Source organism: Agelaius tricolor, unplaced genomic scaffold (assembly GCF_023055355.1).
Source record: "Agelaius tricolor isolate 1412-34295 unplaced genomic scaffold, bAgeTri1.0.p SCAF_7, whole genome shotgun sequence".
Classification (NCBI taxonomy): Eukaryota; Metazoa; Chordata; class Aves; order Passeriformes; family Icteridae; genus Agelaius; species Agelaius tricolor.
The window spans coordinates 32,099,536-32,115,945 of NW_027269267.1; the positions used below are offsets into that span (position 1 = coordinate 32,099,536).

The window sequence follows — 16,410 nt, forward strand, 5'->3', positions numbered from 1 at the left end:
GCTGTATTTTTACCTCTTCTTGCTCTGGGCCTGAATTATAGTTCTCTCTGATCAGCAGCTCTCTAGATAGAAAACAAAAGAGTATTTTGGTTGTCTTGCTCTCAACCTGGATGTATTAGCATCATCCCAGCTACAGAAATGTTCTTGCTTTCTGCTAATCGTTTGTGAGCTGCCTCTTCTTGGAACTGCCCTGGAGAGTGCATTCCCAGCCCCTGAAAGATCTGACAGTGCATCTGGAGTTGGAGAGAGTCTGATAGATCTTAGTGTGTACATAAATATGTGTATGTGTGTAATGTATATACACTTAAAAAAATCAAAGCTAATCAAAGCTGTTATTTCAAGATACATTATCTACACCAAATAATATTAAAGGCCTGCACAGATGGAAATCTTTGTTTTGGACATCTCACTCAAAGTTGATAAGGATGAACACACCTTCCTGATACACTGCCAGCTCTTGTATCTGAAAAGGTAGCTTTACCTGTCAGTGAGAATTTGAGATATTTATGCTGTTTTTGCAGTCCCTCTCCTTTGTCACCTAAGCTTTGGTACACAGGAGTATGGACTGCTGATACTGGGCACCAACATAGGATTTTATGCTTCTCTTTTCATGTCAGTGACTAGCAAATTTTCTATAAGGAATTAAACCAGATAAAAAAATCTTTCTTAGATCTAGGAAAAGATCCTTGACAGGATTTGAAAACTTGAATGTACCTGAGATAAATTTGCTATCTCAGCACAAAGATAAAATTCAGGATTTTGCTCTTTCCCCGAGCCCTAGACTTGTATGACTGAAAAGCTTCTCTGAAATGCTTGCTGAGGTGCACCTGGGCCACAATAACTACCTGATCCTTCTGGTAAGGGAACATCACTATTGATTGCAGAGATGTCTGATCTCTCTGGTGACATCTAGGGTATTTGTGAGGTGGGAAGTAGCAGTAATAATCTTATTTCAGAAGCATTGTAGCAGGTGACTTCATACTTGTGTGGTGGACTGAATTGGCACTGAGTTGGCACTGAATCTTTTGACAACACTATCAAGTTTTGCTACAGTCGTCCGCCTTGACCTAAAAATTCCTTCTGTCCTCCAAATAAAGAGTACAAATTGGAGAAGGGTACTTTAGACTACACAGCAACTGCCTATCTTCTGGAAGGCAAACTGTCCAGACCATTTAACAATGGCTTCTCCAAGGAGAGCAGAAGGTTTCCCATGCTGCAAGGCAGTATGTGCTGCTTTCTTTCAGACTCCACAAAACTAGTAGTGGCTGTACAACACCAGCATAACTGAATGTCTGGTCTTGCATTGTAATGTGATGCTTTTTGCTCTGGCTGGCCTTCTTAAAAACTCAGCTTGTTCTTTGACACGCTGTTGTGGTTCACAGCACAATCCATATGGATATTTGCTCTCATGATTGAGGATCTGACAGGCAGGGCACAAGGGTAGGGAGAAACAAGAGTGGAGTGCTACAAGAGTATACTTGTAATCCTGCTATTGCTGCCAAAGGCTTTTGCATTATGAAACCCTGTCCTGAACTGCATTGGGTTAATCATAGAAATGACTGGAGACAGAAAGAAATGTCTTGCCTATGTGGTGGAGGGGGGAATTTAAGGGAGAGATGAAGTCATTAGCTCATGGAGGACACAGGCTGCATTTTGCTTATGTAACATTAGCTGGTTGTTATGACAGTATTCTCATTCCTGTTTCTTGCCTTGCTACTTGATCTCACTTTCCCTGTATTTAACTTGAACTCACCGCTTCAGATTTGAAACAAGACACAGTATTCTTGAATATAATTATTTTTCAGCTGCATTTGTTTAACTCTAAAAGATGATACTACCTTTTCCCACAGGCTTTGTTTATATACACACACTACTGCAACCACTGGAAGCCACTGCTGCATGTTTATTCCTTAGGGCCTTGTCTTCACTGCATATATATCCCAAAATAGGTCCAAATGCCACATTAGTGGTTGGTTTTTCCTATGAAAATGTTATGCCTTGTATATAGGTAATGATACTTACTTTTACTATTTCAAGGCAAATAGACGTGTAGTTTGCCTTTTCTGAAGGCTGTAATTTTATATTGCTCGTCATTATAGGAAATACATGGTAAAATTACCCACTCCTGTTCTATGGGATGATGAAAGATCAAACAAAATTGTAATTAGTAAGCAATGAAATGACCACACTATGCAGATTAGCATGCTTGTTTCTCAGGGTGTTCTTGAAAGATGTTCTTGAACAATGTTAAGTCTTGCTTCTAGTAGATTTCATTTAAGAATTGAGATCTGGATAATCTAGATAATCTAGTCTAGATACATTTCCAAGATGGTGAAAGTCCTCAAGGGCAAGACTTTGGAGGAGCTGAGGTCTCTTGGTTTGTTAAACTTAGAAGAGAAGACTGAGAGGTGACCTCATCACAGTCTGCAGCTTACCCGAGGTGGTCAGTGGAGAGGGAGATGCTGATGTCCTTTCTCTGGTGACCAGTGAAGGACACATGGAAATGGTGTGAAGCTGCATCAGGGGAAGTTCAGAATGGACACCAGGAAAAGATTCTTCACTGAGTGGTCAGTCATGAGAATAGTCTGCCAGTGGAAGTGGTCATGGTGCCATGGTTGTCAGAGCTCAAGAAGCATTTGGATGATGCCTTTAGTCAAATAGTTTAGTTTTAGGTAGTCATTTGAGGAACTGGGTGTTGGTCTTGATGATCCTTTTGGGTCCTTTTTAGCTTGAGAGATTCTATGATTGCATTTTTTTTCTAGGCATCTGCCACTTAAGACAGTAAATAAATTTTTGGTCTTAAATGCCATGGTTTTTCTTACATTTTTAGAAACAGTCTACCTTCTGTCATTCTTGAGGGTATGAATTTAACAGTATGAAAGGGTTGATTCTTAAAAGAAGAAATCTTGGTTTTGTAGGAAATTTGGCTAGCTGTTCATCAGAACTTTCTAACCTCTCATTTTGACTGCTAGCTAATGTATTCTCCTGCTTTGCTGTGCACATACTCATTCATAAAAATCAATCAAGAAGTTCAGAAAGTTCACCGCTGCTCTGGCGCTTTCTGTGTTTGTTGAGAATTATGATGTCTGTTCAGACAAATGTTAGAATAATCACAAATTTGATGTGCAGCCTTGCCAGCACTTCAGAAAAGTGTTTTAGAGAATTGGAGTACAGCATTTTGCAAAAACAGAGGAAATTTTCAAACTTATTTCACTGACAATCTGCAAATTCAGTTTGTTCTACAACAGATTCTGAGGTTTTTTTAAAAGAGAGATTCATCAAAGCATTCTACATGCATTTGTCATCAAAATTGTTGATGTAAACAGTTAAACCTTAGATACAGCCATGTTCACTGGCTTATAAAACTCCACAGATCTCATAAACTAGAATCTTCCTTTCTTGTTGAAAGTTTAGATAGGCTCAAGGGGATGCTAATGAGGTACCTTGAAGATGAGTCTACTGAAGAATATTAAATACACAAAATCTCATCTGTCTCAGGAAGTAACCTGAACTGAAAGTAGTTGGAGCGTGGATGATAGCAGGAGGGGGTGTTGTATGTGCTTGTCCTGTTCTTATTCTTTGCTATGTATCATTTCATGGCTGCCTTTGATGGAGGGAAGGTGCTGATGGGAATCAGTCCTTGGTCTGGTGTGAATAAAAAAAGGTGTCCTACTTCAAGTGTTTTGCATTGTCTTGAAGATCAGTAATTTCATATGACTAGGAAGAAAGAACAGGCCAAACAATTTGAACTGCTGATACTAAAATAACCATCCCTACCTATGCCTTTCATTATGAAGTTCTCTGAGATCCACTCACCAGGACAAAGTTCTTTGTAAGGCTTCATGTGATTCATTGGTAAGATGTATCCTTGTGGCTGGAAATTATCTTTGGTTGGGGCCTAACACAATTCTGCACTTAATTGCTTTAAAGGGATTTATTCTTAAAATACTCATTTGTGCTTCTTTTTTATGGGTCTAGAATTCCTAGGGATTTCTTTTAATCTTCAGCCTTAGGAGTGTTAGTAAGAAAAAATGATAGTTTTAGTAATGCCTTTGGATTTGATAGACGAAAGCATTCATAGCTGTATTGTTATGATCACAAGCAACACTTCAATAGCTACAAGCAGCACTGATGCAATGAAACAGATTTTAAGTTCATCAGGTTTACTCCAAAATTGACCAGATGATTTTCGCTGAAAACCTAAAGAACAGTTACACATTTTTCTTTCTTGATGGCTTCTTTTTTTAAATCTGGATTTGTCTTGTCCTGTTTAGGATTATTGGAGATGAGCAGTCTTGTGTCCTTCAGATTGATAAAGAGGACCTTGTATCTTATTTGTCAAGGCAGTAAATACTTCATTCCTCGAAAATAAGAAATAGATTTTGATTAATAATGGATTTTTTATCTGTTGCTTTTAAGCTTCTGATTGAATTTACTGATACTGCTTGAATGATCCTTTGATTTAATTTAGCTATTCCAGATTTCCTTCCATTGCTACCCTGCAAAGTCTTCTGTCTACTTGACTCTGCCCTTGGTGTAGTCACAGCTTGATCAAATCTGCTGTGTATTCTCATTTCATGATGTTGTATGAATTAACATCAAAGTGCCACCTTCTTGGGACATGTCTTGAAGATCCTACTTAGTGTTAGAGTGGGCAATGAGAGGACTCAATTGTCTCTTGAAGCTCTGATGTAGAAAGATGTTTGTGTTGAAATCCTGGTTCTGAATCTTGTATGGAGCTGGTAGATAGAAATACAACTGCTTATTTTAAAATGATGGCAGAATACAGTGTTTTAATGCATTTGATCATGTGAAAAATTACATCAACTCTTCTCATCTACGTGTTCTTTTTCTTTCTAAAAGTGTCATGTGCTTTTGCACTACAGTGATTCAGTGATTGCTGATTGAGAAGGAAAAGTTGCCTACTAAGCCAGCAGTGGTATTTTCTGTATCTCGTGTCCATAGCAGCTAGACCAGACCTTCTTGACTTTTTGTGACAGCCAAGATTAACCATATGAGGTTGGAAGACTTCAAGCTGCATCTTTTTGATGTGATCCTATTGTGATTGCAGCTCTGACTGGGGGAACTGCCAGCCTTTCATGTCAAGCACGCAAACAGGAAAGTAGGAGAAAACTCTCTTATTCCAGACTTTTTTTTTCCTGATTATGTTGTTTTCTGTACAAGAGTGTAAGGTTTTACAAGCAATAGCAAGCCTTCATGGTAGTCTGAAAAATAGGTCAAAACTATGTTCCTGCTAAGGAGATGTGCACTAAAGCATGGGCTTGTGATCAAATATATGATTCCAGTTGGCATGAAGTTTGGCATTTATTTTAATCTCTGGAAAACTGAATAGAAACTAGCTGTGTTTCTGCTGAGTGTGTGTATGTAGATATATATAAAAATCCTATATTTTCTATGCAATTTCAGTATGGACTGTATTACATGTGTTGGAGTTCTTAATGCTGGACTGAGTAATTGAAATTTGGCATGCTGATTGAAATGCAAATTTTTTGTTTTTTCACATGATGATTGAACTGCAATTTCTGTATTTTTAACATTTAAAAGGTTTTGAAAAGAGAGAAAAAGAAATGTTTCAGTTAAAGATGGTTATATTAAAATTATTTTTATGTAGGCACTACGTTACTGTGATTTGCAGCTGTTACACAAAACAGAAGAATTTATGTCCAACTCCATTCTCTTAATTAAATGTGTATAAACAATCAGTAGAAGTATTTAAACAGGGATGTATAAAGATCCATATGGACTTGTGAGTCTCCTTTGTGGAACACAGTGCAAGATGAGTTTTAAATTGTGAGCACCTTATCAGCTTACTAAAACTTCTGCCCAGCACTAGGCATAGCACTTAAAAGAAAATACCTATGACAAAATTACAAGAAATACTTTCTACTCACACGTTCTTGTGGTATTTAAAATCTGCTTTTGGAAGAAATCCACTGCTGTTGTTATCCTTTTTAAAAAGCGTGCGTCACTGGCATTATGTTTGATTTCATAAAAATAAATCTTTAAAAAATAGAAATGGTGGTTTTTTAAGATCAAAGGGTGAGCACCTTTATCAAACAAGATTAACAGTTCTATAGAAAGGCTTGGGAGGGATTTATTCTCTGTATATAATCCTTTAATGATATCCTGTGTTACAAATTCATTCAGAGAAAATTTGAACTGTTCCTTTGTTTCTGGTGTTTCAAAGACAACTCTTTCTCCAGAATCCTCATGAGCCAGAATCTGGGTTGATTTATAGACTATTCTTTTCAAAAATTTAAACAATATGTCAAATCATTAGATTAGTAAGTGTAACAAAGACCAGAGTTTTCAGTCACATTTATGAGTTCACAAATTCCCTTTTCTTGGAATGCATGTGTACAGCCAGGTTGAATAATTGCCCAGTGCTGGGAATTTAGATGATCTGGACTTTTCCAGAATGTCACAATTTTTATTTTCACCAATGAGTAATTTTTAGAATTGTTGCATCTATGAGAACTGAGTGATTGATGGGATTAGTTGTCCCTCAGATTTAGTCTCCGATGCAAAAAAGCAATCCTGTTCAGAAAGGCAGCAGGCTCACTGCTCTCTTTGGTTAGGGCATTTGCTTTAAATGCAAAGCTTAGGAGGTGTACTTTTGAGAGAGGAGTGTGTGTCTGTGTGCGTGTGTGTGTGTTCAATGCTCTGTTTTCCAGAAAGATTTCTTTGGTAATATTTTCTTATATATTATTGTGATTGTTGTATAGTAATAATATCAAGTTCTTCTTACACAAAGACTCAGTGATCATTTTGTCATCAAGAGCGTGAGTTTTTAACACTTTTCTGTTAAGTGCAGGTATGAGATAATTATTCCCCTCTGTTTACAAAAAAATTCTCATATTAGAGGTAAGACATAGTTACATGTGTGTTGTTTTCTTTTATTGCTCCAATATCTTACACAATGAAAGTGGTTTTCAAGGACAGCCAACTGCAATGTTTATTTTACTTCGTTCTTTTGACATGTAACTCTAGAACTATCAAGTAATCTATTTTTTTTTTTTTTGCTTTTTTTCCCCAGACTGATCTTGATTATGTTAACAGTGTTGTTGCAAGCCTGGAAAGAGAGTAAGTTGTAGTTTTAATTGGGGATTTCTTAGTTTATTGATGATAAAATAAATCAGGTTGTAATAAGCAAATAAAGATTTCTGGAAATTAGAGATCATGCCTTTTTGTTTTGTGGAGCTTTGGACTTTTGAACAAAAAAAGTAAGAGGCAGTGATTCAGTCAGTTAAACTGTAAAACAGTAAGTGGGATTAAATTATTTGATGCACCATAAACAGATGGGATTGTTTAAACATGAACAGAAATTTGTGACATCTGTGTTAGGGCCTTGTATTCGCTATGTTCAAAGAGAACTGTAGGAAAAAAATCACTAGTTTCTGAAAAAGCACAAAAAATGTTTAGAATGTGTTTGATTCTGATTGGCAGAAGGTGATAGTGCTCTGAAGGACATGCTAAGGAAAACAATACTTTTTTCTATACTGCTGTTCTTCTATGTGGCTCATTTGAGCAAGTCCTCATACCCAGACACAGCAACTGCTCCAACAGACAGGGAGCAGGAACTGCAGGACTCAGAATCTCCCGTGTGACTTCAGGATCTTTCCATTGACAGGTTTTCTACAGAGATCAATTCTGGCTTGGTGGAAGTAATAGCCCCTCCTGCAACATACTATCCTGACTTGACAAACTTGAAAGAAACATTTGGAGACTCAAAAGAGAGAGTGAGGTAGGTTTATTCTCCCAGATCTTTTCCCATCTCCTCCCACACCCACACTTTGGTTGTTTATAAAACGGCAAGTGGGATGTGAATTCTTGAAATGTTTTCTTACTGTAATTCTTGCAAGTGTGGGGATGCTAAAAGTGCTGTATGAATCCATCTCATTCTTAGCTACATGCTGCTCTGTGCATGATCAGAGCCTAAGCTTGGTTGAATCCATTTAGTGTTAAAATATGGGAGGAGAAACTGAGACTTTTAATATACTTTTATTCCTGTATGTGGACTCTTTCATTTGCTGGTTTTCTTCATGAAATACAGGGTAAAACCCAGTAGTACTTGTTGAATTACCATTTTAAATGCACATGTGTTTTTAGTGAAGTGTCAGGTAGTTGTCACAAAGTCAGGTTCAAATTAAACCAGTTTGATGTCTGTATTAAAGAATAAGGTGAAAGCTTTGTTCCTTCTTTTTTTCCAGACAGTGGATTTCCTGAGGGAACAATGCCAAAAGCAGCTGTCCTAACATTTCATTAATATGTGTCATTCTTCATAATGAAATTTACTTTATATTGCCAGCTTGTATTGAAATAACAGTTTTTCATAAACCTTAAGCTTTCAATTTAATTTCAGATGGAGAACAAAACAAAACTTGGATTATTGTTTTCTTATGATGTACGCCCAGAAAAAAGGGGTTTATTATATTCAGGTAAATTTTTCTTCTTTATTTTGAGACAAGTTTTCAAATGAGTCTCTGGAAATTATGTTGTTGGACACATCAGAAGGACCTACACAGAACAGAGAACTTGATCCCATCATTTAAAGAGGGCATTAAGTATGGTGGTTATGGTATATGGGAAAGTAATTTGAGCAGGATACTGTCTCACTGTCTCTGAAGTAGAAAGTAATTTATCCTATGTCACTTCTCTTAAGAGGCCTAGCAAAAAAAAAAGTGAAGGAATCACAGCAGCTTAACTTAACTGTTTTTTCCTTGTCCCTGAAATGAATTATTGTTGAGTTGCCTAGGAAAAAAAAAAAAAGCCAGCATAGTTTTTAGTGGGAATGAATGAAGCTAAAATCTATTTTTATTTTCTTTTGAAAGTGCAGTGTCACTTTAATATGACTGTTGTGTGTAGACATGGAATTTTTTTTAAAAGAGGTTTCTAACAACAGAGTTAAGTAGTTCTTCCCTTTAGCTCAGAATTGTTCCTATCATGTGTTTCTGCTTTGAAGTCTTACCTACAGGTATTGCAGATTTAGTAACTGCACTGATGATCTTTATTTAGATGTTGTGCCTGTGTCCTTGGGGTGTAAAGTCCCACACATCTCATCTAGTTTTCACAAAGCTATGCTGACTCCTCTCTGAGAGCTGTTGGAGTCTCAGCTCTCTGGGAAGCTGCAGAGCCAATAGCATGTGACAGTCTGGTTTGACACTGAGAAGTTGCACAAATATTAGTGCCAGCACGAGGGGAGGGCATGACTGCACTGTGAGAAAGGACAGGAGAGGCAGGATCTCTACTGCAGCAATGGCCTTACAGCACTTACTGTGAATTAAAGGCATTGTAGCACCCCGTGTTGGCAGTTCTGCAGCCTGGGCTAGGTGGCTATGGACTGCAGATATTGTGTCTCTCAGCCTCCTGTCTCAGAGGAGGAACTCTTTCAGTGCTCTTACATTTGTGAGTAAGCAGTCACATTTGTGTACAGATAATACAGATATTAAACTTGTTCTGATGATGTCACTTAGACTAACATTATTTCATGGATGTTTTTCCTTTGAAGAAAGAAGCTGGAAAAGTAGTGTTCTAAAGTAAGAAGTTGAGATATGTTTGTAGATTCTTACTAGTTTTGTATTCCTTTTCCACAAGGATTCTGTATTAGTTCTCCACAAACAGACAGCCTGATCCCTACAATAGTTATTGCAGGCTATGGCATCTATGTTTTATATCAGTGCTAGCATTGGAAATACATGGCTATGTGTTAGCAATCTATTATAAGTCAGTATTTCCTAGCTGTACTTTTTTCTGTTGCTTTGCTAGTGCTTTTTTTAATGTTGATATTTCTTCTACCTTCCTCTAGCTTGAAGATGACATTGTTGTCAAGCAGAATTATTTCAGCACAATAAAAAATTTTGCACTTCAGCTTGCTTCTGAAGATTGGATGATTCTAGAATTTTCTCAGCTGGGTTTCATTGGTAAGAAAATGTTCACTTTTGTAGTTTGAAAGAATACATTTGTACTCAGACTGCAAATTAATAGTGATCTGACTTCAAAGCTATCTTCTTTGTGCTGGAAATAGACCAAGAAGTAGAAATTCATTGCCTTTTTTTGGAACTCTGGTTTAGCTCATGGTTGTTGCTTTTGCCCCTCATTTGTTTCATCTACTTTTGTATGACAGAGGCAAACTCAAACTGTTGTAAAAGAGGGCATTTTTAGAACCAAAAATTAATTTATAAAAATACTAACAATCAAACTGCAAGGCATGATTTATTTTGAATTTAGCTGCTGTTAAAATGAAATGTATTTAACGCATAACTGACTGAAATAAAGAAAAACCATGAAAATTAACTCCACCTAAAATAACTTCATTGCTGTTTGTGCCAAAATTTCCAAGATTTAGGAGGCATCAGTTTGTTGCAAAACCTGTTCTATCTCCATCTTTCTACTTCATGAAGGAGAATTTACAACAATCTGTTCCTTCCAAGATGCAGTCAGAGTCTGTCATTTGCAATGAGCAACAGTGAGAGGAGTTAATGCAGGATCTTGGGCTGTGGGTCAGATGTCAGGGTGCTCTGGAAATTATGGTTCTTTGCTCTTACAGTAACATCTTTTCATGGAGAGATACTAAACAGAAAAGCAATGATAGAGAAGTTTGGAAGAGTTTTTAGAAATCAAAAGGTTATTCCATTACTGATGTGTCATGATCTTTTTAAAAGCAGCAAGGTGGAGATATGCAAAGAAAAATCAAAAGCTGGGGCAGACTTTTGAGATTCCTGTGGCCAACACAAATGGTTCCAAAATGAAGGCTGTAAGTTGAGTTCAGAAAGAAAATCCTATGTGTAACAGACAAAAGTGCAGCCCTGAGTTCTGTCATTCTCTTGGAAATTCTTGTTATTCTCTTTCCTTTGGATCTACTTGCTAGAGAATGGCTTCATTTTTAGCTCAGTGACCCATAATGGTTGTACATGAACTGAGCATGTTGGCACCACTTGAATATGTGCTGTCCTGTTTCCAGCTCAGCATCAGGTGGGCAATAGTTCCTGACTTTGGGGGTCTCAGAGGTTCCTGGAGTAGAAAGGAAAACAGAAATTATCGCTCCTACATGCTATGTTAGGGTACAAAATGTAGACTTTGTAGACTTGCCTGCCAGTTTAACCTACAGAAACAGAAGGAGGAAAGGAAATGGGCAGAGTGAAGTCTCCTTATACACTTGGCCATCACCGAACTGCTTTGGGCTACCATCAGAGGTACACTGCTGATGAAATAATTATGGAATTGGTTCTGTGGCCTTAGAGGTGGGAGAAATAGGAAATTATGCTGCCTAGCATGGAAAAATAAGAAGTTAAGTAGTTTACTGACATCTTGCCCTAAATAAACTTCTCCTTACTTGGGGAACTCCTTGCAACGTTCTGTTATGTGTTAGCAGAGACTGCTTGAATACAGCATTTGATAAGATTTTTTTTCTACTGTTGAACAGTAAAGCAGTTACCCAGACTAAGCCCACAATTTGAGTTTAAGCTCCAGTCTAATTGCACTTTAAGTGTAAATTCTCTATGGAGTTCCTGGGCTATAGAATTTACATCTATTCTACATTTGCCTGATTTAGTAGTAGAGTGTGCTCACTTACAAATTGCCATTCTGCAAGAATGACACATCAAATGTGCATAAAACCAACTTACACTTTAGGATGTGTGCTGTCTACCCCATGCAGTTGTATTTCAGGTCACTTAACTTGCTTAGTATTTGTGTATTTCACCCCCCACCCCTCCCTTTCTAGTCTCTGTTGTAGAGAGCACAGTGGTCAAGCCTGGTGGGGTAGGTAGATAGTTCTTAATACTGAGACTTGGCTTAATCAAAAGCACAACTCTTTAAAAATATCTTGTTTTTCTACACTGTCTGTATACTACTGGGCAGTGTGGGCTCTGAAAGTAGCTGTAGTTAAATTTAGTTGTTAGCTCCTGCTGCTTGCATTCCTGTTCTTTGTTCCTCGTATCATATTTGTTTGCCTCTTTTTAACTACATGATATCAGTAGAATTTCAGATGTGTTTAGCTATGGTTACAGATCTTAACGTTGTTTTTCTACCTAGAAAATTAAATTAGATTTTTTTTCTTCTTCCAATATAGCTACTTATTATGTTTTTAAGCTTTGAGAGGAAAATTAGTATTCATAGGAGCAACTGAAAATTTTGGCTCTGGTACACATTGGTGTGCTCTAACCATATATTGCTTGGAAATTTTATGCAAGTAGTGTAGATTTTTCTCATCTCTGCTGTCCCTTTATGGATCTTGATGCAGACTGATCCTATGGCAATTTGGTAATGCAGCTATCTTCTTTGGGAAGAGCAACACTAGTTTGTAACTGGGGATGAGTTTTATGTGTAGATGTCCAAGAAATAATGTAGAGCACTGAATTCACAGAATCATAGAATGACCTGGTGTGGAAAGGACCTTGAAGTCATCCAGTTCCAACCCCCCTGCCAAGGGCAGGGACACCTGTCCCTAGTCCAGCCTGGCTTTGAACACTTCCAGGGATGGATTATCCACAGCTTCTCTGGGCAACTGTTGTCTAGATGCTACTGATTTAGAAATAATCTCTCAAAAAGAGAGGTGTGGTTGATTCACTGTTAGCTGTTGGAAGCCTTGTTTAGCTTGCAAGATTGCGAGGTAAAAATGTGGGATTTTTTGTCATAGTGTATTTCTGAACTGAAAATCTAATTTATGCATGTGCTACACGAGGAAGTGGCAAATGTAGCTATTTAGGCTGACAGCAGGATTATAGAATTCTGTCACCTCTGCCACAGAACAGACGTTGCTTCCTTTGGTTTTTTTTAATCCTGAAAGCATAGTCTTAAGTGCTGTCAAGTATCTAATAAATAATGGGTGAGATGTATGCTGTTTCCTTGAGAAGCTCTGGGGAAGGAGATGTATCTTTTACTCTTCTGGATTCTTGTTTGCACTGTGAGACCTGTGACATAGTGTAGGAAAGTCCTACTGGCTTTTTATGAGGAATAATGGTTTGTCTTCCAACTGCCTGTGAGCTGAAGTGTTTTCCAGAGGAACTGCAATCCTTGCACTGTACCTATAATGCCAGCTGTCACAAACATTTCATGCAGTGGTCTGAAATGGCCTTTTGGTTGTCTTGTGCACTTCCTCTGAGTCTTATTGTGTCCTGATGTTTTAAGGCCTGTTGTTTTGATTATTTTAAGTTGTTCTGATTGCAGTTTGGCTCAAGCTGTGCACATAGTTGAAGTTTGGGAAAGAGTAGAACAAGTCAAACATTTGAGCTTTAAATAACTTCAAAGAGATTCTGGTTTTAATGCCAGCAATTTGCATATCATTACCAGGGAAAGCGTTGAAAACATCAGCTATGGCTAGAATATGTGCTTGCAGGTGTAAAATTATTGTTGGTGTAGATTCAATGTTTGTGATGCTTATGTGGAAGAATTAAAATGATTTAGATATTGGCAGTTCAGAGAACTAGAAAACAAAGTGTTTTATTTTGTATGTGCCTTGTATTTGCCAGCAAAATACTGAGATGGCCAGAATAATTCACTAAGGATGGCCTTTAAAGGGACTGAAAAATGAATAGAAGTCTTGTCAGGACACAGTACATCAGAAAGTGTTCCACAGGTTTGGGTTTTTTTTTTCAGTCCTGATTGTCATTTTTATCAATATAGATACAAAATGTAGACTTTGTCCAATTTATTTATCTCTAGGGTTTTATGGAGCAAACTTTTACCTTTGTCTCTTAGTTCTTTCAGATTTTGAAGTTTCTTCACAATGATAGGTTGCATGTGCCCAGAATCCAAAAGCTCTGAAGTTTTGTCAGCAGAGTGTCCTGGATTTATGACTGTTCCTATGTACTGTACCAAATGCATTTACATGGTGCAGGATGAGCCATTGCTTCAGTTCTTTCTCAGAGTCTGCAGTTAGAGGCAGTCTGTGTTCACTGCAGTGCTTTGCTTTGGTCTCTTTGGCTGGATGATTTCTGGCTGCATATTGGGGATGGCCAGTGAGCAATCCCTAGGCTGGATGTAGGTGGTGTCTCAGTGGTTCTGTGGCTCACAGCACTTTCCTCATGTGCTGCTGCATGGGAGCTGCAGGACAGAAGGACCTCAGCAAATGTTGCTGCTTGTTCTTGGGCTGTGGCTGTGCCCTAGGGAAGCCAGGCTGGTGCTGCTGCTGCTCTTGGTTAGGAGAGACTAGGCAAGGGCTTGGTTGATTTGAATTAGAGGGGCTGAGTGTTGGATCTGTGCAGTAGGAGTTCTACTGGGCTGGTTTTTTACAAGGACTAGGTGTGCCCAGTCAGGGATCCAGAGCTTTGAAGGCCTGTTTAACCAGAGACTTCACTGCAGAGCTCTGGTTTTGGGCTGCCGTAGGGAGACTGTTTTGATGGAAAAAAGGGGACATGGATCCATGGCAGAACTGCTGAGCAGCTGGTGTCCTGAGACAGAAATGACAGATAAGTGAGGTGATGTTATGCAGAGGGATGAGGGGCTGGGACCAAGCTGTGTGTGGAAGGTGGTGACAGCATTTCAGATAATGGTATGGGCATGTCTGTCCTTGGTTACTGAAGGAAGGAAGACAAGGGCTTGTCTTGGGATCAGGGTGTTTCCTGTTCATCTTTGCTCCAGTGTTCATTAGCAATTAACATGAGAAGACTTTGTGTTCACCGTTGAACACTTCCATGGTGCTGTGAGTGTAAGGCAAAGAGGCTGCTTGGTCTAAAGATGCCAGTGCAGGTACAGCTGGCTCACCTCTCTTATTCTGACTAGCTGCAGTTGGATGTGTCAGAGTGGCTTGGTTGGTTGGTTTGGTTTTTTGTGGGTGGTTGGTTGGTTGGGTTTTGTTTGCTTGTTTGTTTTTCCCTGCTGTGCCCTGTGACATCACCATGGCGATTAGATTACTCCCCAGTAATCTAATTCTGGGGTCTGGAGTGGTTGACTCATGGTGGACAGTAGAGTGCCAGCCTAGAGGAAACTGCCTCTGAGCCTAGACAAGTTTGCCATATGGAGGTAAATAATACATTGATATCCTGTTGCTATTTTATGTAAAATTAGGATAACTTAAATTAGGGATAAGAGTAAATTCCTACTCATATCTTCAGTCTTGTTCTCAGTTTACTTAATTGTAGGATCCTGTACTGTCATGCCAAGTTCTCAGTGACATGGTCTGTGGGTGAGGACAAGACAGTCAGTAATCCTTATGTTCTTCAGAAGATGAGCTAGTCAAAGGAAAAAAATGTCAGTGTGATTCTTCTGCTCTGTCCTTGGGTAGAAGAATAAAAGTATTCTAGAGCATCATGGCTGTGTACAGATCCTGGAAGAGGCATTGAGATTAGGGCAATATGTGGGGATATTTCTGTCTTCTGACTCTCATCATATTGTGCATCTCTCTGACAACACATGGAAAGGTGGACTTTGTATGGAAACAGATGTGTGTGACAGACTGCCTCAGCAGCTGTCACCTAGAAATGATGGTTTCAGTCCCATAAAAATCCCAGAAACATCTCAATAGTTCCATTTATTAGCTGGTGTTTTATCAGGGCTTGCAATATTTTTCTCCTCTCTTGCCCTATGCCATTGGAAGCAGTAGGCAGAGATGAATCACCAGGAAAATTGGGATCTGTTTAGTTGGAAGTGTGACAAGCTGAAAGCTGTTATTCTGCATGACTATTTTACACAACATTTAACTAATCATATGATTGTTTCCTACCCATTTTTAAATATTTACTTCCACAAATAATGTTAAACAATGTGCTAATAAAAATAATAACATCTTTTTGATGTCTTTTAAGAATAAAGCTTTGCAATTGTCCCTAGCTTAGTAAGTGTTGTCCCTTGTGTAGTGGAAGTTTCAAATTTTAGTTACAGAGTATTTTCATGTGGAGATACCTATTTGAGGACCTCATTACAGCAGCAGCTTAGAAGTGATGACAATATTTTGCTTTGTAAAGGGCTGGGTGAAAAGTTTCTCTAAGGGATAACGTTGATATAGCAATGACAAATCAGTTAATGTTTTATCACATTTACTTTTCCACCCCAGTGTGTAAATTGTCTACTATAATGAGTATAGCATCATTCTAACAGGTGAAATAATTGGTACTTTAGTCAGATGTTTCTGCCATATTTGTTGTTATGGCATGATGGTGTAGTCTAACTCAGACACCTCCAGATTGCTCTCAGAGTTTCCATTGAATATTCTTGCATTGGTTTTGTTCTGATCCAATTTTGCACAAGTCATAAAGAAAAGAGATTGCATCAGACCTGCTTTCTGAAAGGGGCAAGGCTCTTCCAGTGATCTCCTCTTAATGTCTACTCCAGCTGGTTTTCCTAAGAGTAGAGAAAATATTAGGAACTCTACCACTTGTGGAATTTGTTATTTAGAAAGTCTGTGGAGGCCTCTTCACAAGTGGAAAAAACCCACAAAACATTTCCCGTGCC

At 38.3% G+C, this 16,410-nt stretch overlaps 1 protein-coding gene across 1 annotated transcript in view; it reads left to right on the top strand.

The window, feature by feature from the left end:
* The window catches only part of MGAT4A (alpha-1,3-mannosyl-glycoprotein 4-beta-N-acetylglucosaminyltransferase A), a 77,652-nt gene that overhangs the window by 36,893 nt on the left and 24,349 nt on the right, over positions 1–16,410 (top strand). The window contains exons 6-9 of the mRNA XM_071430862.1: positions 7,058–7,104; positions 7,652–7,765; positions 8,384–8,459; positions 9,827–9,941. Coding sequence (XP_071286963.1) covers positions 7,058–7,104; positions 7,652–7,765; positions 8,384–8,459; positions 9,827–9,941 — 352 coding nt within the window. The remainder of the gene's footprint in view (positions 1–7,057; positions 7,105–7,651; positions 7,766–8,383; positions 8,460–9,826; positions 9,942–16,410) is intronic.